Raw genomic sequence first — 26,187 nt, 5'->3', positions numbered from 1 at the left:
TTTTTCTTAAATATATACATGCATGTGTGTGTATTTATATATACATAATAAATATACAGTACACACACATATATCATGTAAAAAAAAAAACTTTTATTTTGGATGCGATTAATCGCGATTAATCGTTTGACAGCACTAATTTCAATATTTTCCCTCGCAGTTATATCATTGGGTAATTATACTACATATATTTCGGGCATCAGGGAGCCGCTATTATACCTGGCATTGAAATGGCTTTTGAATGCACGATCGCTTTTCAGTTTCACTTTCACTTTCAAGATTCGCGATCGCGCGTACTCTGTTTAAACTATGGAGTGGCAGTACTTACAAGATTATAAGATCTTGTAAGTACATTTTACAAGATTAGATGTTTGTCAGTGGTGCTCAGGATCTGCAAATCATTCGCCATCGACCTCAGTCATCTCTCCTTACTCTGTTTATGTGGTAAGTGAAATTTTATGTACTGTAATGTAACAGGCAAATGTTACACTGTGTCTACACCAGACGCGACAGTTGTCGCGCCGTGCCGCATCAGCTAAAGTCTGTCTACACTGGACGTGACAAAGCGACCGTTGAAAATCATTTGAAATTTGTGTCAGCACATCATAAATAGAACGTGGCAGCAGTTTACTGTCGGGAATTTGACGTGTTGCGCCGCGGCGCATCCATTGTAGACAGCATCACTGATTATAATAAGTTCTATACACTGATATATATATAATGAATCTCTATTATAGATCAGCGGTTCTATAGTATTTTGTCGCGCCGCACTGCTCGCGTCCGGTGTAGACACAGTGTTAGGAATCGTTATTTGCTTTCTGTGCCTTATAAGGATTCATGCTTCGGGCTCAAACCCCCACCCCCCGCCCACGCCGATGTCATCGTCCATCGCGATGTTTCAATGTAGACATCGTCCGATGCCAATTTTGTAGACATCGCACAAACCTAGTAGCCAAAAGCAATACATGCACACATACTTCGGCACACATGTGTGCCAACTGGCATTGATCGTTTGACCTTCCATTTTGAGATTTTGGTAGAAAGGCGCAATACAGCCAAAAAGGCTTAAAACACGAAGCCATTCACAAACGTTCACACTGACACACACACACGTCCGCATGCGCACGCTTCCCACGCCGGCGGTGACTCAGCCTGGCGAGAGGATGCTGCTCTGACCTGCTTTTAGCTTCTCCAGAGGCTGATGATGTTTGTGCCACTCCCGTCTCAGGGCTCGCAGGAAGAGGGGATGACGACTGCTCCTCTTCCTCCCCCTCTGCAGAAACTGCCACGGCAGAGGCGCCCACCGTCTCCTCCTGCTGCCCTTTAGTGACTGATGAGAGACACAGAAGGAGAGATACATCCATGTTCATTACAGCTGCACCAATACAGACATTTTCAACAAAACTGATAAGATTAAACCTTAAATGCATGAGTGTTTCACCTGCTGCATTTACCTATTTAAAGATGAATTTATACACTAGTGATTAGTGTAATTTTAAAATATTTTTTATATTTATAAGTTTTATGTCATTTATGTGGTCTATTATACAGTATCTACATTTGCTGTTAAAAACAAACTTGACATCATTTATTTGTTACCAATCATGATTTCACTTGTACATCAGCGAGTTCTCAAACACATACAGCATCAAAGAGCCTGGATCGTTAATTGCTCTCAGATACTCTGTTGGGAGAGTTGGAGCAAGTTTGAAGTCCTTTTAGGAAAGTCAGTTCATTCAGCAGCCATCTTGCTTACGTTCTCAGACATGCAAACCACTTGAAAATAAAAACAAATGATCAATTTACTAATTTAAAAAATGCAAGCAACTTTTGTCTATGCAGGGTCAGAAAGCTCTCAGATTCTGTATTTACCTATTTAAAGATGAATTTATACACTAGTGATTAGTGTAATTTTAAAATATTTTTAATATTTATAAGTTTTATGTCATTTATGTGGTCTATATTATACAGTATCTACATTGAGGAAAATAAAAGAAATGCTGTTAAAAACAAACTTGACATCATTTATTTGTTACCAATCATGATTTCACTTGTACATCAGCGAGTTCTCAAACACATACAGCATCAAAGAGCCTGGATCGTTAATTGCTCTCAGATACTCTGTTGGGAGAGTTGGAGCAAGTTTGAAGTCCTTTTAGGAAAGTCAGTTCATTCAGCAGCCATCTTGCTTACGTTCTCAGACATGCAAACCACTTGAAAATAAAAACAAATGATCAATTTACTAATTTAAAAAATGCAAGCAACTTTTGTCTATGCAGGGTCAGAAAGCTCTCAGATTTCATAAAAAGTATCTTAATTTGTGCTCCGAAGATGAACGAAGGTCTTACGGGTTTGGACCAACATTAGGGTGAGTAATTAATGACAGAATTTTTCATTTGTGGATGAACTATCCCTTTAACTACTACGTATTTGTGAAAAAGATTTTTATAGGTACAGTGTACTTATTGTGTTCATGTTGAATTGCAAAGCACTTTTGCTGCTATTAAGGTGGGACACGGTTAAGGTTAGGGTCAGGTTTGGTGGTCCGAAAAAGAAAGAAAAGCAACAGGCATTAGAAGAACACAAGGGTGAGTAAATGATGATTTAATTTTCATTTTTGGGTGAACTATCCCTTTAAGGGTTGGTTAAGGGTCAGGGTGAAATGTGTAATTTGTAACTACATAAATGAATTACAGATGTAATTACATGCAGGTATTTCTAAAATTAGTACAATAAAATAAAGACAATGTAAAAACATGTATGTAGACAATAAGTGCACTGTATCAAAAGAATAATTTAAATGTTTGTACATTTAATATAAAGTGGGTCTATTTATTTCATTCTTGTGGAAAAATGTAGTTGAATGTAACAAAAACTCATAAACCATTTTAATGCAACACTTACACTGCATGAAAATTGCATCAAAATGAATTTAAAAAAAGAATGTTGTGACATTTAACTAACATTTCAAACATTATTCACTTTTAAAGATGTCTATTTTCTGTGATTTATTAGTGCATTATTATATTTCTTAAAGGTGCAATAGGTGATTGTCTTCAGAAACATTTTTATTTATCTGTATTTTTATATTCTGTGGAAGGCGTAGGACCAAGAAATGTTCGTCCAATCAAAACGCTCGTTCTGAGCATTTTTATTGGCTTTCCTACCTGCCTGTCAACATGTGCGTTTGCATACCTCTGCGCACCCGGTTCGAGCAGACAGGATACGTCATCAGCGCATTCACGTACGCTGTGCAGACAGAGCGAGAATGGCAGGCAAACATCAACAACCTGATCTTCCTTCCTGGTCTTGTAGTACTTTTACTAACTGTACTATAACGTTTTCTCACCGGTGAATGACACATGATGTATTGTAGTAATGTTGTCTCTGATCGTCTGATCTGCTCGCGTTCGTGCGTAAAAATTGGTAAATAAACTTAAAAAACATTTTTTTTTTTTTTTTTTTTGAGTTTGCCAAAAAAGGCCTGTTATATTCAGTGTTAGCGTTTGAACATGATTCCCTGTGGTAACTTTAGAAATGGTGAATCTTACTGTCTCTTCATTTTAATGTTCTCACATTGAGCTCTATTACACATGCCTCTTTTTCTGATGAAGAAATTAAGTTTTATGAAGACATTCTCCAACCTTAATAAATACCTTAAATTCTATCATCATTTGCATACCCTGTTCAAAACGTGAGAAATTTCTGTCCTTCCATTGAAAGTTCATTCCAACAAAACTTTGAAGCTTCAGAAAGTGCACAAAAGCATCACAAATATGCATCAAGCACAAACATTTGAGAACGTTTATATATAGAACATTTATTTATTTATATATAATTATGGAATAAGGTTTTATGGGTTTCGAACAGCTTAAAGGGATTGTTCACCCAAAATTGAAAATTCTGTCATCATTTACTCACACAAGTACATGATGAATTTTTTTTTGTTTTTGGTGAATAATCTCCTTTTGTGTTCTTCTGTTGCAAGTTAAAGTCAAATTTAAAGTTTTGAATAGTAATTTTGAAGAATTTTTGTGCATACCTAGCCACTAGTTGAAGAATTGTGTATCGCTTGACTTCTGTCACTCTTGTTCTGGGCATGCTAAGAGGAAAACATATCTGTGTAATGTCATTAGTTATGTATAGTAATCTTTAATCTACACATGACCGTGAAAACTGTTGATTCTTCTTGTTTAGGGGAAGTCCTTTATATGTGAGTTAATAACTGAATGGGTGTATCCGTGTATAGGGAAGTGGCCTTGTTTGGGGGCGTGGCTTTGGATGCAATTTGCAGGGAGGGTGGGACGTTCGCTTTCAGTGCTATCAGGCTAAAGTTAGCATTTTCCAAGATCTCCTACTGCACCTTTAACATTATTTAAATAAGTCTATTTGTCAATTTGAAAATAAATTATTTATGAATAAATTGATTTTATTTTTAAGTGGCCCTCTTTTTCTTCCAACAGGCATACAAGCACAGCTACTGTCTTTTTTAAAAAGGAAAGAAATCTCCAAACTGTAGCTTCATTAGCTCAAATGACAATGTAATTTTCAAGTTGGTAAAGCTCATGCATATTTTCATTGTGGAGTAAACAAACAGATGATGCATTTATCAAAAAGACGACTGGTTCTTTTAACCGAAACGTGAGATTTCCAGGTCAGTGTAAGTGTTGAACCCCTCAAAAGGAACGTCACAGCCTCGGCTAATGAGACTGACAAGTATGCATGGCCTATGACTGCATACCTTTGCCTCAAATGAATTTTCATCCATGAAATGTTTGTTTATTCTGAACAGTGCTAATTGTTTACAGGGAACCAGCCTTTCAGTTTCAGGCCAATATGTTTCGTTTTTTTTAAAGATCCCAAATGACATGTGAACAATGGCTGGATTTGCACAATGTCAACAGCAGCCTGCAAAACAAAAGTGTAGAAAGACCCAGGATCTTTGGTTTCGCTGTTTCGAACGCAAACAAGTAACCTTTTTGATTTATGGGGAAATATGCAGAGTACATGTGCCGTGTGTTAATAAGAGAGAAATTGGGAAAACTGTCGCCTCGGAACATACACAATGTGGACAATTAGAGGTGTGAGTCACCTGTGACTAAGAGCTCCTAGTGAGCCGAGATCTGGTTGTGGTCTAAAATAGACCGCATTGAAACTACAGCTGCAGTCAACCACCTCCTGTATTCATCTTATCCACTGCAGTCTAATTGCATGGGGCTTCAATGGAACTACAACAGACACTACAAATTAGGGTCAATTTGTAAAGAAAACTAGTTACTGGTTCTTGTTAAGGAAAGCACCATTATTAGCAATGCTTATACTTATGGTTAGAGATTTGAGCAAAACGTAGGCGCTTTGTATTAAACTTCAACAAGTCATCCCATAACATTTGTACCAAAGACGTGAACTGATTTCTCAAATTGTGCAGGTTGTTGGCGAGATGTGCCACTATTTTTCTAAGCAATCAGTTATTTCCACTAGCTGGATGATAAAATGGGTGAAAAATCCCCATAGATGAAAGAGACTGTAAAATATGCATATCGCAATGGCATGTGATATCTGGATTATTATTTTAAAAATAGGCTACTTCTAAATGTTGCGAAAAGTTATGTAACACACTCAGTATAGCCTATAAACTGAATAACAACTCCATAGAAACTAAACAGCAATGTGTTAAAAAACTAGCAATTTGCTACAAACACTCAGAACAACTTATAGGTGGTAAGAAATGCAGAAAAACACGCAGAAAAGCTACATGGTAAAACAATCGAAATACCTTAGCAACTAATAGCAACATGCTAAAAAAAACATACAACCACAAATACATTTGTGTTATGCTAAATACACTCAGAGCTCAGAATAAAGAGTTCGTCAATGGACCGAGCGGCGCGACCGACTCAACAGCGCAGGGAGGCCACCTTTGCTAGCGCCACCGAACTGACAGCTCGGCGCGAAATAATCTCACCAGCTCGGCGCTGATCAGTTACAACAGCGCAGCGCGAACATTAAAGAAGTTCGTGTTTTTCCCTGCATGTAACATAATGAAGATCAGTATTAAGTTATTACATGTTTTTGCTTATTATTACATATAAACAGTAGTAGTGTAAGCTACTTTCAAGCATGTATATATTTAGTAGCCACATGTTCAAAGCAGAAACTTCCATTGTCCTCTTTGAATTAAAATATTTTATGGTTTCATTCATCAAGGCATATTTTAAGTAAATTTTACATTTAAGGATATTTGTGTAACTGTAGCATATGATTATACTGAAAAAAAGAGTAAAATGTACTGATACTTTTCTGCCAGGACATTAGGCTATCCATTAATTTTCCCTTACGGAAATACGGAAATTAACAATGGTTTTACTATAGTAAAAGTGCAGTAACCATGGATTGATTTTGACGGATTGATTGTCATTTGTTTAACACACAATTTAACTACTATGGTTAAATGGTTAGTGTGATAAAATCATGGTTAATTTTCATGTGTTTTCCGATAACCCTGTGCAGTGCAGTGCAAAATTCAAAATACATCATTGAATTTACATACACTGTCCCCAATTTTTAAAGAGTTTTTTAAAAATTACTTAATTAAATTTGATTTATTTATTTAATTTGGAGTGTAGAGAAAAGCCTTACAAACTTTTGTAGCCATTATATAAAATTGCAATGTTAAAGTTAAATAACATTACCTTTGACGTTCCCTGGTCTTTGAGACCAAAAAATCCCATATATATACTATTTAATAATAGTTCAAATTAAAAATGGGCAATATTGTGCTGAATGTAGAACTTGACGACAACAACAATAATAACTAAGTACAAAATAAAAAAATATATACTAGAAGCTGGCTGTGCTCCTCAAGAGGACTATAGTATTGAAAATGTATTAAAGTCTTATATATTATATGTGCATTTATTCAAAGTGCAATACTACTGTTTACATGTAGTAGAAAGATAAGCAAAAAAACATGTAGCTAATAACTTAATACTGATCTTCATTATGTTACATACAGGGAAAAACACGAATTCTTTAAAGGAACACTCCACTATTTTTGAAAATAGGCTCATTTTCCAACTCCCCTAGAGTTAAACAGTTGAGTTTTACCGTATTCGAATCCATTCAGCCGATCTCCGGGTCTGGCGGTAGCACTTTTAGCTGTAGCTTAGCATAGATCATTGAATCTGATTAGACCGTTAGCATCTCGCTCAAAAATGACCAAAGAGTTTCGATATTTTTCCTATTTAAAACTTGACTCTTCTGTAGTTACATCGTCCCTTTCTGCCTGGTGTTTTACTTAATCTGTGCAATCTGGCATCCCTGTGCGCGCGCTGACTGATGGCGGAACAAGCGCTGATGATATGTGCTGGAGTTTAGCGATCTCTCCACAGCGATATTCTGCTAGCATGAAAGTGTCATACAGCCAATGTGTGTTTTTTCACAAGCCATTTGTGCTGTTTGTGTAACCAAACCTGCCATGATCAAACTTTCACCGAGTTTCAATAATGGATCTATTGTGTTTGGGGAATAAATGCGCTTTTGCTACCTGTGGCAATACAGTGGGGGGAAATGTACATAAATTGGAATTACTGGAAGTTGTATAAGGAGTTTCTACATTTTTTTACCAGTTTTCATAATGTTAATCAGTTGAAAACGGCATGGCAATGTTAGTTTAAGTGTGTATTAACGATCTTTGAGCAAATTTACTGCGCGATCTGAGTGGCTTGTCTTATTTGCGAACAAATTGTCACTTAGAAAATCTAATGTGAACACAGATACCAAAACACTAACCAAACCCATGAGTTTTGTATTATCATAGTTGTTTAAATGAAGTCAGTGTATGTTACTACTGTAACATACTACGAAGAATACCTGAACTGAATAGCTAAACACAGTCAGACCTCGGAATACCTTAAATAGCAATATGCTAAAAACACTGTTAGCATCAGAATACCAATTTGCTAAACACTCAGAAGTTCAGCAAATGAACAGCAACATGTTAAAAACACCTTAGCAACTAAAAATCACTGTGCTAAAAAACACTAAGAACACTATAATGTCTAAATAGCAATATTACAAACACTCAGAAAAGCCTAGAAATGGGGAAAAAAAACATGCTAAACACACTCAGAAAAGCCTATTAACTGAATAACAACATGCTAAAACACTCAGAACACCTCAGAAACTAAACAGCAATGTGCAAAAAAACTTTTTTAGCATCTAAACAGAAATTTAGAAAACATCTGCAAACACCCTAAGAAAGCTGTTTGTAGAGTGGATGATTGATTTCGCACTGAATATGATTGCACATAATCTCATTGTACTTTTTGTATAATGACAATAAAGTTCTGAAAAAAACACCCTAGAAACTGAACAGAAACCAGCTAAAACACTCAGAACACCTTAGCAACTAAAAAGCAATGCCCCGGCAACCATTTGCAACACTCTGGCATTGAGGCAGTGGGTTTTGCACAGGCAAACATCGCTCACATTTTCTTTAGAAAAAGTACAAATGTAGTTAGAACAGCACTTGAGAAAAAGAGTGAAAAGGCTGACAGCTTCCTCCAAGAAGCAGCACTTCTTGTTTTTTTAAATCTTGAGTAGTTCTGGGTACTGAAGGGTCTTTCATAATTATGGTGCCATTTACTTCGGTGGTGACCTTGACACAGAGGTTATTTCAGGGGTTCAGGAGGCTAAGCAGTTACTGACAGCACCTTTAATGATGCCAGCTCGTATTATTGACTGCAGGGGGTGTTCCAGCCTCCAAGGTGAAAGTGACTTGACATTCAAAGGCAGCGTCAGCTCTCCTGCAGTGTCAAGACAACTCACCTGGTTATTACAGCTCCACACAGGCTCCACAGAACGAATGAAGAAACTACTATGACAGTTTCAACTAATCCAACTATGAAAAATGGCCTATATTGTAAATTAATACAAAAACAGACTGTATTCTTACAGTATTACTACTTCAGGTTTTAGACAAGACAAAAAGCATGATAAATTTGCTTTCGTGATGCTAAATGTTGTGGGTTCCTGCAGCATTGGGGAGTAACTATAAGTAGTGATACTTCCAGGTATAATTCAGCACTGGCAAGATGGGCTTTCAATAAAACTTGGCTGACTATGGCATTCAGTTTTGGTAAAAGCTAGGGAAACTTCAACACACATAATGCACTGGGCTTGATCCAATGTCAGTGAGCTGTCAGTGAGTTGGTGATAGAAAAATGCAGAAGTACGATCTGTAGTTTTAACTAAAGCCCTGGAGCTCAAAGGTCCGACGGATGACGCGTTTTGCGCAGCTTTTCCAGTAACAAGACTTTTTCTGGTTGCCACTTTGTGCGTCTCTCGCAGATGTGGCATTAGAGAGTCCAATTCATTATATAAAAATCAGTTCACTGAATTCATAATAACCAATACAAAAAAAAAAAAGATTCAGATTGTTTTTTTTTCTTGATATAATTGTTCTGAATAATTATAATTCCCCAAAAAAGGATTAAACTTTACTTATACTTAATACTTATTTTATAATAATATTATTTGTAATCATATTATAATAATATATGTAATAGGATTTTTAATTTGTTATATTTCTAAATATTTCACTGTTTTTTTTTTTCATTAACTAAATGCAGCCTTAGGCCCCAATCAGACAGAACACGTTTTTTGCAGTGAGAGGCGCCTTTTTTAAATTGTTTTCTGTCGGCAGTGAGCGTTTTGCACGCTGTTTATGCACCCCGGGCGCCTCGCGTTTTTGGAGGAGCGCTCTGAGAGCCTGAAATTGAAAAAAAAAGCAACTCTGAGCGGAAAAGCGTCCGACGTCATTGCCGTTTTTTTCCATTGTCCAATCGAATGAACGGAGAGGCGGGCCTTCCGTTGTGGTGACGAAAGTTTACCCTTTGCTTAGAAAGTCCGGAGACTGCGATAATGGAGGAGAAACTTTTGGTGTCTGTCGCAGGTTACCTGGAGCTGTATTTTTTAAGGTTTCTGCTAATATGACAGATAACTTAACAGCAAAAAAACAAAGATTTTAGAGCGCTCGCGCTATAATCCTTTGATTAGACTGACAGGACAGCTGATTTGGTGGTTGCATAGCAACATAAAAACGCAGCGCACTGCTCTTTTTTTTTTTTTAAAGTCACCAAAAAAAGGCAGTGCGGTGCGCCTCGCGTTTTCAGACCTAAAAAACGCATTCGGTCCTTAGTGAGAAGAGACTTCGGCCTTACGCATTCGGCCTTAGTGAGAAGAGACTTCTTTCACAAACACTTGAAAATCTTACCAACCCCAAACTTTTGAATGTTAGTGTAAATTTGATAATGGCTAAATTATGGTCAGTTAAATAAACTAATATTTTTCTTGCAGTTAATAATGTCTGTTTAATTTGAATGCTTTCATAATGTTGAGCACACCTCTCAACAACCCAAACAATTTGAGATGTCATTCGTATCCGCAGAAACTGGTTCTACACTAGTGATTTGACAACACTTAAAGGGGTCATGAACTGAGAAACCAAAATTACCTTGATCCTTTGACACATAAGAGATCATTGTACTATAAAAACATCCTGTATGTTTCAGAACTCAAAACTTTCTTATTAATCTAAAACAGCGTATATTGAAGCCTGTCTGCCAAAACGACAGCTTATGGAATGTGCCACTTTATGACGTAATAGTGTGGATAAACACCACCTCCGCAGGAGATGATCAACACCTGCTTCTACATCGCTGCCTGTGTACGTGATCACTTTTGCTTTGTCTGTTAAGCAGATCGCTTGATATGAGTATTTATGCATTTTTAACCTAAATCACAGCAGTTCACCTGTGAAGGACGTAGGCTGTCAAACACACAATTATTAGCCAATCATAGCAGTGGGTGTTCACTTCCGAGTCTACAATCTGCCACACCTATTCAAACAGAGCGTTCTGATGAGGGGGTCAAAAACAAGACCGAAAATAGCCTATTACTTCTAAATTATGATGCTTTTTGTAAAAATATTGTAAAAATATTGATAACACTGTAAGTGGACCTCAGAGAACAGGACAAAATTAAAAACAGGCAGTTCATGATGACACCTAGCCTATAAGAGTTAGGAGTAAAAATCAAAAACAATCATATTAATGCCTTTACAAAATAACACTAATTTACAAACCCCTCTAAAGCCAAAACAAGTAATTCATCTGCTTGTGAACCTGAACGTACATCATACAGTCAACAGAAACAGGCCAACCACGAGCAGGCAAAAGGGACGAGAAAATGAGGGGGAAATGCACAAGATGAGATTTTAAAAGGCTTTCAGCGGGCATTAGCTTCCAGCGGCTGCAGCGAACCTCAATCACATGCTTTGAGAGGTGCTGGGGCGACCCCAGAGCAGAAAGGCTGTGGCTGGAGTAAAATCCTTTCAATTAGAGCTAGAGAGCGGAGCCATGTGGAGACGGGCGAAAATCTCATCAATCCTGCTCAAGGAGTGTGGACGGCCGAGCCTCTCGAAAGCTCCTCCTCGGCCGGCCAAGGTTTGAGTTAGATTGACTGCGCAGCTGGGAAAGAAAATCAATTCTGGGCTCCACATAGTGATTTTGTTTATCATTGGAACTGCCTCAGAGGAGAGGCAGCCTCGCTCTCTGACTCTTGAGGAAGGGGGATGTGACGGCTGAAAAGAAAAGACTGACACAGGAAACCCAGAGCGCAGGGAAAAGACGTTTAAACATGGTATATGTGGGGGAGGAGAGAAGAAAAGAGAGGGAAAGCAAGCAAGGAAAAGAGGGCTGCAGTTACCTGTCTCCTGTGTGCTTTCTGTTTCTGCGTTCTCCATTCCATCTGTGCTGTCTTCATCCTCCACCAGAGCTTTCCCTCGCCCCCGATTCCTGAGAAAGAGAGATTCATTAGCCCGCTCGCTTCAGGGAAGACTGGTTGATTGTGAATGAGTTAAATACAGCCCCAGCTGTCACAGAGTGTCCGCTGCCCCGGGGCGAGGGTGGGGCAGCCCTGTGAAAACAGTGTGTTTGTGTGTGGGCACGTTTGTTTACGTGCGCTGAGGGGGAAGTAACGGGTGCGAGACCTCTCATTAAAGCTGCTGCTCAATGGATGAGCTTCATGAAGATGTCATTTCCGCATTTATTCAGAAGCCTCGAGGGCGGATACACAACCCTGCTCTCAAACCTAGATTACACACTCAACCGGGTTTCATCTTCTTGGTGACTCATTCTCACGAGCAGCGTCCAGTCGGATCAGGTTTTGGTCTGTGCACGCATATGTGAGCATTTAAGCGGTGCATTCATCGTGTGGGTTGTGTGAGCTGTAATCACACAATAATTAGCCTTTTTGGAATAATTACAATGAAATAAACTTTTATGGTTTTAAAACTTTGCTGCATACATACTTTTTATCTCACAATTCTGACTTTTTTTCTCAGAATTGCGTTTCTTGATATGAACTTGAAATACAGTCACAACTTGGAGATGAGTCACATTTGTGAAGTATAAAGTAGCACTGTGAGATGTAATGTTTCTTGTAATTGCAATTTTACAATTTTCAAGAATTACAAGCAATTAAAAAAAAAGTACAAGTTTGATATAAAGTCAGTGCAAGATACAAACTCATTCTGGGTCGCAATTACAAGAAACAAAAAATCCAAATGAAAAGTATAGACATATTTGGGAATACAAAGACGCAGTCCCATTTGTGATGTATAAGTAACATTGCAAGACGTAAAGTTGCAATTACAAAAAAACATTTTGAGAGGTATAGTTGCAATTCACAAGAAAAAGTTATAGCTGGGAGGTATGGTCATATCTATGGAAGCCCGTTTCCGCCACTGAATAAATTTTTTTTAAAAAGGTTATTGCGACTTTTTATATCTCGCAATTCTGAGAAAAAAAGTCATAATTGTGTGATATAAACTCGCAATTGCGAGTTATAAAGTCAGAATTGCGAGATATAAAGTCACAATTCTGACTTTTTTTCTCAGAATTGCGTGATATAAACTCACAATTGCAAGTTATAAATTCAGAATTGCGAGATATAAAGTCACAATTGCGAGAGATAAAAACTCGCAATTCTGACTTTTTTTCTCGCAATTGCGAGTTTATATCTCGCAATTCTGACTTTATAACACGCAACTGCGAGTTAAAGTCCAATTTTGAGGGGGAGCTGACTTTTTTTCTCGCAATTGCGAGTTTATATCTCGCAATTCTGACTTTATAACACGCAACTGCGAGTTAAAGTCCAATTTTGAGGGGGAAGACTGATATGTTCTCAGAATTACGAGTTTATATCTCGCAATTCTGACTTTATAACTCGCAATTGAGTTTATATCACGCAATTCTGAGAAAAAAGTCAGAATTGCGAGTTTGTATCACGCAATGAGAAAAAAGTCAGAATTGCGAGTTTGTATCATGCAATGAGAAAAAAGTCAGAATTGCGAGTTTGTATCACGCAATTATGAGAAAAAAAGTCAGAATTGTGAGATAAAAAGTCGCAATTACCTTTTTTATTTTTTATTCAGTGGCGGAAACGGCTTCCATAGGAATTCTTACAGTGGTAACATAAATTGTATTTCTTTAGCTTAAATCAGACACCAAAAGGATATTTTTCAGGCTTACTGAGCCAACACACATACACATTTAACAGTTATGTTTTTTAACCGTATAGCCAGAGAGTTATGGCTTCTCCTATTGATTGATTTTTTTTTTTTTTTGGTTAATGGACCATCTTTTATTTTTATAATGTACAGTACAATAAAACATTTTCACAAGCTTCACATACTGAGACTCTAATGAGAATCACTATTGAGAATAATTTAAAAAACTCCTCTCAAGTAAAATTTACATTTAATTTTTATTATTTAAATGCAATTGTATTTAGTTTATTTTGAGGTGATATATGACCTGAACGTATTTACATGAGATTCCTCTAAATATATATGATAACTGTACAATAAAAATCAGTCATTAAAATTAATATTGTCAAGTCTTCAAATGTGCACTTTCATGTCCTGTTATTAGTCTCTGTTAAGTATGCTACCACAAAATTTACTGCAGACTAATAGGGAAGAAAAGTCATCTATAATCTATTATTCAAATAAGTCAGGTTAATCATTTAAATCCCATTATAATGACTATTTATTCAGATCATTAAAACACGCATGCAATGTGTGCAGAACAACATGATAGCTGTATGAAAAAATATCTACAATACCAAAAGATCAGAAAGGAATTCTTATCACTAACACTAGGAAAAGGGTTGGGAATCCAATACCAGATTTGGATACTTAAGGACAGGATTCGGATACGTGTTGTTAATTAAAATTTCGATTCCACCCATCAATTCCAGTGTGCGCATCTTTTTTTTTCTTTTAGGTGGCGAAAAGGGGCTGTTAAAAATGTATTTGTCTTTGAATCATTCATTCAAGAGATTCATTCAAAACACTGATTCATCCAGTAAAGAAACAAGTAAATCTTGAGTGAGTCATTGAATCATTCTATTCATACATTCCATGAGATTTTGTTTAGTTGTCTAATTTCTTCAGAATTGTGAGAACTACAACCTCAATAAAAAAAAAAATTAAAAAAAAAATGATTTTGCACTTTTTTTGCACACAAACAGCTTTTAATTGAGTCCAGTTTTTATGTAGCCTGCTGATTTTTGTTCATGGTATTATGCAGCAATTAATTGTTTTGCAAAAAGAGACAGAATAAATATGTTTCATATATAAATGTTTGACTTTCTTTTAACCACATTGGAATTGAAACTGGGAATCTATGAGAATCGGAATCGGTAAGCAGATTCGGAATCGATCAAATTCAAACGATACCCAACCCTAACTAGGAGTTTTGCGATAGATGTTCGACAGATACATAGTCAATCCAGTTAACTGAAGATACTTCATTACGCCAATTAGGCTTTTCCAGTCCACCATAAACTAGGTATAACTGTGACCAGTTTTAAAGGCTTTATACTGACCAAAAAACCCTCTAGTTCAAACTCATGCGTGTCAAATTAGTTTGACACTTCCTTTTGGTCATGTTGCTTAATTCGTTGTGGTCATGAACTAATAGAGCTCTGGAGTTTTTCACATTGTGTATGATTCTGTCATCTGACCTCAGAATACTTCTTCTGTTTCCTATAGCCCCATCTAAAGGTTTTATGATGTAAAATTTGATTCTTATGGATGTTTTTCTTAACCAAATGACATGAGGCTGTAAATCATGGCTTCTAAAGGCCTGTTCATAACAACACGAATGCTCTGGGCATGTGACCAAAAGCACAAATCCTACTGGCTGCCCAGTTTTCTTCACAGTGGGATGAAAATCCACTCCATAAAAAATCCAAATCTTATTCTCAATCCAAACGTATTCCCAATCCTATAACATACACATATTGCGCAGTCCGATTTTCTGCAACACTAATAAAACAGTCCTGTGACCCATTCTTGGTCACGATCCCCCAACTGAGAACAAACACACATCCAATACAGCCAAACATCCATTTCTACACGCGTTTCTACACATCCGGCCCACAAATGCGCAGTAAAGATCCATGGCTGTCAGAATCCCATGGGGGGCTCTTCTTGTCTGATCTATGTATCACTTCATCAGGGTGATAATTGTCAGGCATTCAAATTAAAGTCTCACAGTTTGAAGACGGAGGAGGTACGGCAAGCAGAGCTGAAAGGGAAGCCTGCCCCTCTCTGGGGCTGGAGTGAGGAGGGAGTATGAGGGATGGATGGGTAATTACCAGTGCCACTGGAGAGAGAAATCGCAGTCTGTCCCATGCCAAAAATGACTCCTCCCTGCAAATGACTTCCTATACCAGTTATCGAAATATCGCAAATGTAAATATCGCAATATGCATATCGCAACGGTGTGCGATATCATTATCATTTTAATAATAGGCTACTTAAATCAAAACGTTGCAAAAGGTCAAAGATTTAGTTTGACGCATATAGCAGAGAATTGCTTCACATTAAAAAGAGTTATTAAGTGCAATAGTATTTAAGATTTAAAGGGACAGCAGCCTATATATACGTGCTGCTGAATATGTCACTAATGTTAATCAAAACAACAAAACAGCTATAACAAAGATATAACAAAGATATATATATATATATGTATATATATATATATATATATATATATATATATACACACACATACATCAACATAAATAAAATATAGGATCACAGTGCAGCCCTCAAAAACGAATTAATTGTCATTTTAAATATTTATCTATCTTTGCCACTATCCGTCAATCCAAGGGGTTTTACCCATTTGTTTTAAATCATTTAAAATATAATAAAACTTAGTATCTATTTTTTTTACAATGTATATTAATAAGTACAGGTCACATGTATGTTGTTTCAATTTTACATAAATATATATGTAACACACTGAATGACAATAGAACATTATTTCACTCATATTTTGACATTTTATTTTCACAAGTTATTTGAAGCATTGAAGTAGTCACGTGACTTGCATTTAATATGCTTTCTATGTATATAAAATTACTTTTGTAATTTTATTGGATGCAGACACATCATCTAGGCCAAATCAAAATACATAAAATATTAATACATAACCAAATAAATAAATGCAATAAAATTATAATAATAACATAAAACAACTTGCTGAACCTTTACTGAACTAAAATAAACATACGCACATGCACAGTTATATAAAATACTTAATCAATATTATCTAAAAATTAACCAAAAAGAAAACCCCAGAAATTGTGTATTATTCACATTTGTCAAGCTATCAGTAAATGACATATTTTTGTTAATCAACCAAGCAGGAAAACCTATCGGTTGATACTGATAATCTCAAAAGAGCTGACATAAATTAACTCGAACATTACAAAATGCAAGTAAAAATTGGCATTGCAGAATTACATGCCAGTACATCATCTCTTAACCTACTGAATTGTAACAATAATGTATTTTATAAAAAAAAAAAAAAAAAGAGGCATATATGGAATATTACTCGCATTAAGCCAACAAAATATAAATAGGAAGATGAAAATAACAATGCATTTACATTTTTATGCCACTGACATCTATGATGCTGTGAGAGACAAAATGACAATGAGGTATCTGTTTATATCAACATAATAATCAATCATAATAATCCCATTATCATGAGGACAGACATGTATATTTAAAAAAAAAAGCTACATATAGCTTCACAGTTGAAACATTTATTGACTATAATATGGCCAGCCATTTGCATGAGCCTATATGAGTAAGTAAACAAAGCGTATCACCACTGGAGCCTGAGCTCAATGTGTCTAGTTCAAATGACTCTTGTCAGGGGACAAAGGCGTTTGTAAGCTGTGCACCAAGGTAGCCAGTAACATATCCCTTTGTGATTTCCAGAGGAAATCATTTAGTACACATATAACACAAACATGCTAATTTAGCACACCCCTGTGCCACACAATAAAGCTAATATTGCTCTGACAGGTCATTAATCTATCATTCATAATGCACTTTAGGATCGATTTGTTTGGTCCATATACCTTTAGAGTAAATCTTCAGCTATTCAAATGGGTTAGATGGAGGCACCACAGAAATGAACCGTGTTAACGCCCAAACCCAAGACGACTCTGTAGTAGACAGAGGATTAAATATGCATCACGATTCCCAGACAGCCAAACATCAACTCTGTCTGGATGAGGAAACATGAAAATGTCCTACTTATGAATGGTCTTATGTAGTATGAATGTCCTACTTATGGATGTCAATGAACAAACGGAACAATATTTGAATAGCTTTCCCATGGATCAAACAGTAGAGCGATGCGCTAGCAACACCGCAGTCATGGGTTCGATTCCCAAGAAATGCATGAACTGATCGAATCTGCTTTGAACGCACTAACGCAATGTAAGTCGCTTCGGATAAAAGCATCTGCTAAATGCATTTATTTTAAAATGATATTCATTTAAAGCCAACATTAAAAATGCCATTCGCAAACCAATTTACTTCCATAATGGGATTGAGTGAAACGGTATTCCGTGAGGAAAAAAACGAATATGACATCATGACAATTCTAATAACTGATTTAAATGACTTTAAATACGAAAACCTTGGTCTCATTCAAGAATAACATCATAGCCTGACAGTTATGATGTCATCTAGCCTCCACCTGCAACTGCCAGTCATGTGTCACTACGTAATGCTGACGTTGGTTGTTTTAAAACCCTGTGTTGGCTCTGCACAGCATTGAAATAAAGTAAAATAAAAATCGTCATGCAGTACACGCATTTGAAGTTTGGTATATTTGTGCATATATACACATAGGTACTGGTCTATGTGTTTGGAAAATGAAAAGAGGAGAACACAGTAATGCAAGGTCCATTTAAGCGTGCTCGGCACCCAACCCCCAAGCCCAGAGACCTATAACTTATCCCCATGATCCCACCATACAGAGAGAGAGACAGAGGGAAAAAAACAGTTTTAGAAAGTAGAGCCAATGCAGGATTACAGTATAAAATCTGGAGTGGAGTTTTATGGAATGGATTTTAAACGTGATGCAAACAGACCCAATGGTTTTCTTCAAAAACATGGGACCAAATTCAATCGAACCTTTAGAGATCCACTAAACTGACTAAAGCAAGCAACAAAAGGGACTGTAAAACAATAAACTAAAGAATTTCTTTTGGTCGCCAAGGCAAGCAGCACTACTGCTATTATTAACAATTAAGGATTTCAACCAACATATAATACTGAATATTAAATGTGTAATCTTTCTCGCACTGTTTGTGATACAGACTTGGATGACACCTTAAACCATGTGGCTTGTTGAGGAGAGGAATACCATTATTTTTCTAAGCGCTGGCGGATGATAAGATGGGTGAAAAAACCTCCAGACTTAAACTGAATGGAATCTCATACTTGGGTTCGAATCTGTGTCATGGGCTAATAAGAAACCACAACACTATATAGAAACAGCCTCATATTACCTTAGCAACCACACACAACACCCTAGCATCATGGTTAATTTCATAACGACTTTGATTTTTGTTGGAAATTTAAACCAGATTTTTTATTTTATTTTAATGTTACAAACATGCATTATAATGTCTATTAAGTATTAAAATAAATACTTCACAAAGGTCATGTTTTCTTCTTGTAAACAATAAGAATTTATGACATTCAGGTCAATGAGATATGATTTTCTGTAAAAACACTGAAGCAATGTGTTATATGTTGCATACGCAAAATGCAAAAAAGAAAAACTTTACAAATATTTTAACCATTTATTTTATGTAATACTTTTACAAAAATTGTAGTAATATGTAATTTTATGGTACTATTATGAACACTTTAAGGGTAAAGAAGGTTTTACTTAAGTACAAGAGCACAACAGTTTTAGATATTTGAAAGGTAAGTAGTAGGTACTCTTGGGCAGTTCTTCTTTGAAGAATATGGATTTTGTGAGATCTATTAATGAAAAGCACCTTGCACTAGACCGTTCCTAGTTGCAGACACTGCCATCACACCTTACACACTCATAGTAAGCTCCTAAGCTGGCAGAGGCACCTGCGCTTTTCACTTCAAAGACTCCTATATAATTAATCCCCTCAGGAAAAATGCCAAATGCCAAGCGCCTCCCCTCCATTTAGATGGTTATGCGGATGTGAAACAGAGGAAGTCTGCCAGGATTACCGTTCAATAACTGCTCCTGTACATTCAATGGCTTCTGGTGAGCCTGAAGTCCCTCCCTGGATTATGCTGCCAGTCAGGTAAACTCTAAGCAGGTGCTTCTCGCTAGAGGAACTCTAATGTGTTCTATGGGTAAATAGCCTAAGGGCTCAGAGGGGTTAATTTAACGCACCGTCATTCAAAGCTGCCTGCCTGTAAACTGGTCAAATGCATGGCTTGTCGCATAGGAGGAAAACTTATCATTAGTCCATGGATCAAATTTTTGCATCATGTCAACACTGGATATGAGCGGTGCATCAAAACTACAATGTTCTCAGTATAAATCAACAAAGATGGAAAGTGTCCACACTGCACCCTATTTCACTTTCTATTTGCGATGTGCTGCACTGCTAACCCTTCCACGTTATATTTAGCACGCATCTGAAATATTATTTTATATGCATGCACCATGCAATATTGAAAATTTGGCTCATACTGATTAGTGATTTTTTTTTGTCTATAATTTAAAAAGAAATACTAAAAACTAAAATCGGTTTGAAGGCTACAAGTGAATTTAGACATCTCAACAGTACAGTATGAAAAATGGGTATTCATTTTATTAGTATTAATAAATATTAGTTGACAGCTTGACCATTTACAAGGCCATGTAAATGTAAAAAAAAAAAAAAAATCTAATAAAATTTAAATATCAACTTTTTCATTTAAAAGTAACTTGCTCTGCTGCCGAAACAGCTTCATCAGCAATTTCTTGCCTTTCAAACCCTCTCTTCCGACCACCTTGCTTTATTCTGGTACATAACACCCACTTTTCATTATCCATTGAAATACCAATGGGTAGAATCAGATGCTATCCCAAATTATGACATTAATATGCTGACTTTGACTTTACACAAATAGCAATTTGTGATGTTTCTGTTCTGACCTACTCATTTAAATAACCTCTTGTTTTTTAAGGTTTCTTATATACAAGATGTTGGAACAAATAATACAATTATAAACAAAACTTTTTTGGAATTTAAAAACAACCCACCAATGGACAGCAATGGACCTCCATTTCAAAATAAAATGGGACGCAAAGTTGCTGAAGTCTAACCACAAACTCGCAACCAGCTGGTTCGTGGTTGGTGAACATTTTGAGGTGACATGCAGCTTTAATGCCATCAATGTTGACAGCCTTAAGTTTACGTTGCTTCCAGCATAGAGTTTGAACAACAGGATGAATTTCATAAGATCATACTATACTTCACTTTTAGGACCAATGATCCTCATTTTCTGAAGACATTTAGACTTCCAATTTACATCAATAATGACAGCAATTCAGAAGTTTAATTGAACTTACTTCTTTCTCTGTCTGGGCACAGCTGGAAGCGGTGTTGCCGTGGATAACGCGTCCTTACGAGGGCGGCCCCGGGGCCGCTTATCTGTGGGGGCCGGACTTCCAGTGGGAGTGGCCCCAGAGCTGCTAGGAGGTGGCGAGGGTCCTTTGTCAGAGGGGTCTAGACTTTTCTCCTCTGATGACATTCTGTGAGAAAAATTATTTAATATATTAGAAAACATATATAAGTGTATGCTATAATGTAGACTTATATCTCCAAATGCTACATTTCCAGGAAAGCTTTCAACACAGCAAGTTTTCCCAGCTTTGCAGCAGCTTTACGCCTTTAAAACACAACATTCTCCAACCAGTGAGGTTTTAATTCTGATTCTATTAAACACTGGTAATGCCAGAGGAGATAATAATCCCTGAGCTTAAATCTTAAATATTTTAATAAACTTGTATGATTTGCTCATAATATGGGGTCCAACTCGCAACTGAACCACCATGAAAATTAATAAAAACAAGTGTTAGCAGTAGCACACTTTTTAAAATTCCAATAAAAACAATCCTAACAATGCTGTTTACTTATTGGTTGCATTAGATATCAGAGCAAAAAAGAAACAGACTGGCTACACATTTTTCTTTCAATTTGAAAGGGAAAAATACATTAAAAAAAAAACGGAATCATTATCAGTTATGTGATTTTCAAAGGGGAAGTTTAGTTCTTGAAATAACGGGATATCTATCTATCTATCTATCTATCTATCTATCTGTCTGTCTATCATTTTGACTTGTGACACATTAGCACAGCATGAAGGACATGGGCCTCCATGCTCTAATATAGAGTAAACGCAACACCGTTGTAGGCGACCGAGCAAGTTTCGGTCATTATTTTGTTTAATCTTTCTGAATGTTGTGCATATTGTTAGTCGCTGCTCTGCTGGATCCCCAGTGCTGACCCTTGCGCCTGCTCTGCGTGGTGCTTCTGCCAACCTGTCCACTCAGCTGACGAGGCATACTGCCAACGGGATGCTGTCTTTTCCGGGAACTACGTGGGATCCCTCCCTGGGCTGCTCTCATTGTATCCTGCTTTGAGTAAACAATTAGACCTCACATGGTTGAGTCAAGCCTCAATGAGGCTGTGTGCATTGCCATTAGTGTGTGCGTACACATTGTCTGTGGTAGCCGTTTAAAGACCTCATGAAATGGCTTGGTGAATGCATTTTTCTTTCATGTTGATTTCCTACTGAAACAGGAAGCTGGGGGAGGATAAATCGAAGAAACTGTCTCCTATTTTTAAACAGCCAGTAGGCTTTAGTTTACATCACAGCTGAGATGCATGAGTTGCTACATGCTATTGCTAGTAAAAAGGCTTGTTGGAGATGCGTCTGTGCTGCACAGACCGATTGGCACATGACATCAAAGTACCGCGAGAGTGATTGGAGGGCAGACGTCTCTTTATGAATTGCTCTTGTGGCACTTTGAGGTTATACACCGATCAGCCTGCGCAGAGCCGGTCAAACTCGTACAAGCCCAAAGGTGATATTGGGGGATGGACATTATTATCTTTCTAGAGAGCACTTGATTGGATAAACCTTAAAGGGGTCCTATTATGCTCTTTTACAAAGTCTTGATTTTGTTTTGGGGGTGTACTAGAACAGGCTCTCATACTAGGTTGTTCGAAAAACACATAATTTTTCACATATTTTACATTATTACAACACCTCTCTCCCCAGTCTGGCATGAACGGCTCAAATAGTTCCTGTATCAAATGAAGGCCCGCCTTCTGAAATACGAAATGTGCTGTGATTGGTTAGCTGGGTCAGTGTGTGCTGTGATTGGTTAGCTGGACCAGTGTGTGTTGTGATTGGTTAGCTGGGCCAGTGTGTGCTGTGATTGGTTAGCTGGGTCAGTGTGTGCTCTGGGCCAGTGTGTGCTGTGATTGGTTAGCTGGGCCAGTGTGTGTTGTGATTGGCAGCACTTAGCACCTGGTCGGGAAATGTCATGCCCCTTACGCCTGCTGCGAGCTTCAGTGTAAATATTACGTCAAAATCAAATCAATTTGAGCGCGATTTAAACCCGGATGATTGTAACCACTCTAAGTTCTTCTGCCTTGGGAAAGCTAGCGTGTCTCCGACACAGTGATATAACACTCGTTGCCTTCTCTAGTGCCGCTCAACCAGGTCTCGTCCCATTCGTCGATATTTGTGATATCACAAATCCCGGAAAATATGCGTTGTAGTCCAAACGAGTCGCTCGTTGTAGTTTTTAAAAAGTGATTTCTGTTAAATAAAATATCTCCTTTTGAAGTGGACTTTGAGCTTTGTAACTTTGCAGATATTTTTTATGCTCAAACAGCAACATTACAGACCAACTAAAGTTGAAAAAGTGAAAAAGCATAATAGCACCCCTTTAAGCACAGGATGACGCATCAAAATTTTCAGTCCTTTTTCAGAAGAAAAAAAAATGCTGTTTATTTTGTCACCCAAGAGTAAATGAAACATGAAAAGTCGCCAAAATTCCAAGTCTGATTTCATGAGGTCTTTAACAGAAAATAAAATATCAGCATATGGACCAGAAGTATAAAGACAATGGTTTAAAGGTGTCTTTTAAAATTGGCATAACACGATAAATCTGCTAAGTCCATAGCAATCATCAGCCCATAGTTAACATCTGTATCAACCTTGCAAAAGCAAAGGATTTCCAAACCTCTCAAGAGGTATTACAAAGTCATTAAAAAAGACTAAATAACAAGTTACATGTAATAAAAAGTTAAAGGTTACAAAAGGATACAGGCCTTTGAATCTTTCCCTCTTTTCACTCATTTGATGATCACACAGAATGATGCTGCTTCATAATTATTCATGTCTTTGGATTCATTTTACAACACATAATTTGCAAATGTTGCATCTCTACATGCAATTTAAAGTTTTCACTTAAGTTTTGGACAGATGTAAGGACATTGTTCATAAACAGGTTTTCTAACTCACAACATGGTAGCAGCACCAGCTAATGCGTTCACATGGGCATTATTTTTGTGTTTTAACTGCATTGATGTTTATTTGTGCATATCTGCGGTCTACATTTGATACTGTTGCTATTTTGCACCTGAATTTCCCACTTGGTTTAATAACAAGCTACATAAACTCTATAAAACTATCCATACTGTAAAAATGTCTCAAGTAGCATAAAATTGACTTGATGTGGTTACATCTAACCTAAATTGTTAAATTCAAGTAACAAGTTATTTCATATAGTACTCAAATCAACTTGAATATGTTAACTTATACCAACAATAGTAATTCTGAGGGTAAGCTCAATCAAAAGAAAAAAAATATATAGTTTGTACCTGAATTTCCCAATGAGGTCCAATAAAGACCTATTTATACATGCATGTCATTGGGATCTCTAATGTCTCCATCTATCTATGCAATGATGAAGGAACATTCAATCAGCCATGTATGCAAGACTTCTTTTGAAGTTAACTAGAGAGTGGGTCAATCAAATGCATGAATACTTCTGAACACTGTACTTGCAATGCATACCTCACAAAAAGACGTACTGGACATTTTATTTGATATCACAACACATGCAGGAACCAGAGGGACAGCCTTAGTGAAACATCAGAAGCACACAAAGCAAGTGCTTCTTCACATGAGGGGGCATGTCCAGCTTTTTGCCTTTGTTCAGTTGTCTCCAGAGCTTTGTGTTTCAGAGCCTTACGTACGCAGGCTGCCAATAATACCATCATGCCATGAAATACTCCAACGGTTTCCATACTTAATACTTTTTATAAAACGGAAAAAACAAGAACAAGCCGGCTACTTTGAAGGAGAGAGACGCATTTGAACTCTTTAGGGAGCCCAAAGGCTAAACCTACCTGCACGCCAAGTATCGCTGCTGTCCAAACACGCAACATTTATGATGATAATCGCGTTCAAAGTGATGTCAACTTAGATGATTTGTGGAAATATGACTGTAAATGCGCAAGAAATGCTATAAGTGGATACAGTAGAGGCCTTGCAGCCCGGCTGATTAACTTGGAAACATTACTCAAGCCTAGAGTTGCGGAATCATATAACGGCCCATTAAAGGTAGTGGACAGTAAAGATGCAGGGCGTTTTAAAGCGTATTTTGACGGTTTTATAGCAAATAAGGAGGTTAGCGAGGATACAAGATTAAGAAAAGCTGCACACTCGGTCGAAATGAAGAGCAGAAAGGCGACAGAAACGACAAAAACACACTCATCGATCGATATTTACTTACCTCTTCGACCCTAGCGATTTTTATTTATTTCCTTCATGACGAGAACCGTCATATAGTACTTTTGTTATGTGTTTGTGGCGCTGGGGGGGGGGTTTGGGGGGGTACACCACTATTCCTCAGGAAAATAAGCCACCGTGACAAAGCGATATCTTCTGCGATACTGTACACGTATTCCAGTAAAATCCACTTTTAGATCCAGAAAACCTACAATGTTTAATCCATAGGCAGAAAGCTGCCGCTTTCCTTCGGTTTGAACGGATCACTTTTCTTTATTCCGCCTCATCCCACATCGCCAAATCCTCGCGGGTTAACGTTACATCCCTCATCCGAAAACAAGCCATACCGACCGCTTTCTGAGCTCCTGCGAGGCGATGACAGGAGCCGAGCCCTGGCCACATTCGGGAAAATACAGCCCAAAATACCCTCGAATGAGAGAAAACCGAAAGCAGATTTCGCTTTCAATCCTGACGATTTCGATCAGCTCGCGGAGCAAGCTGCAATTTCGAGCAACACTTTATTAACGCTAAACGCATCGAGATGATCTCCTTGCCTGTGTATTCACAATTTGTACACGCAAAAAAAACGATTATTAGGCGCGACTGTAGAGCGAAGAATGACGTAAAACGTTACATTTCTGCATTAGTAGAAATATTAAAGTTGTAGCTCTGGCTCCATGGTAGCCATATTTGAGTGTAACCGAATCACGCCCTGCGAGCGACACCATGATAAATAGTGCCACAACATTAAACACGGCACTCAGAGGAACGACAACCTCTCACACAGAAGTACATGCCGTTATCCTTCATAATAACACTAGAATGTATTTTTAAATCACATATTGGCGGTTTTACAAACGCCAGTGCAAAGTAAAACTAATATAAACTGACCCTGCGGAGTGATATGTTGGAGCGCTCAGCAGGTGAGGCGACTTTTTTTTTCCACGCAC

The 26,187-nt window shown here is 37.3% G+C and overlaps 1 protein-coding gene across 1 annotated transcript in view; it reads right to left on the bottom strand.

Annotated features, from left to right (window-relative positions):
- Window positions 1-25,919, bottom strand: part of LOC107693534 (histone-lysine N-methyltransferase 2C-like) — a 123,780-nt gene extending 97,861 nt beyond the window's left edge. Inside the window, exons 1-4 of the mRNA XM_016492958.1 lie at window positions 25,242-25,919; window positions 20,997-21,179; window positions 11,770-11,858; window positions 1,177-1,330 (exon numbers count right to left, since the gene is read on the bottom strand). Coding sequence (XP_016348444.1) covers window positions 1,177-1,330; window positions 11,770-11,858; window positions 20,997-21,178 — 425 coding nt within the window. The 5' untranslated portion in view covers window position 21,179; window positions 25,242-25,919. The remainder of the gene's footprint in view (window positions 1-1,176; window positions 1,331-11,769; window positions 11,859-20,996; window positions 21,180-25,241) is intronic.
- Window positions 25,920-26,187: the final 268 nt, after the last annotated feature.

This window comes from Sinocyclocheilus anshuiensis, unplaced genomic scaffold, assembly GCF_001515605.1.
Source record: "Sinocyclocheilus anshuiensis isolate Anshui unplaced genomic scaffold, SAMN03320099.WGS_v1.1 scaffold1630, whole genome shotgun sequence".
Taxonomy (NCBI): Eukaryota; Metazoa; Chordata; class Actinopteri; order Cypriniformes; family Cyprinidae; genus Sinocyclocheilus; species Sinocyclocheilus anshuiensis.
The sequence above is the reverse complement of the archived record's forward strand: the minus strand, read 5'-3'. Positions and strand labels throughout refer to the sequence as shown.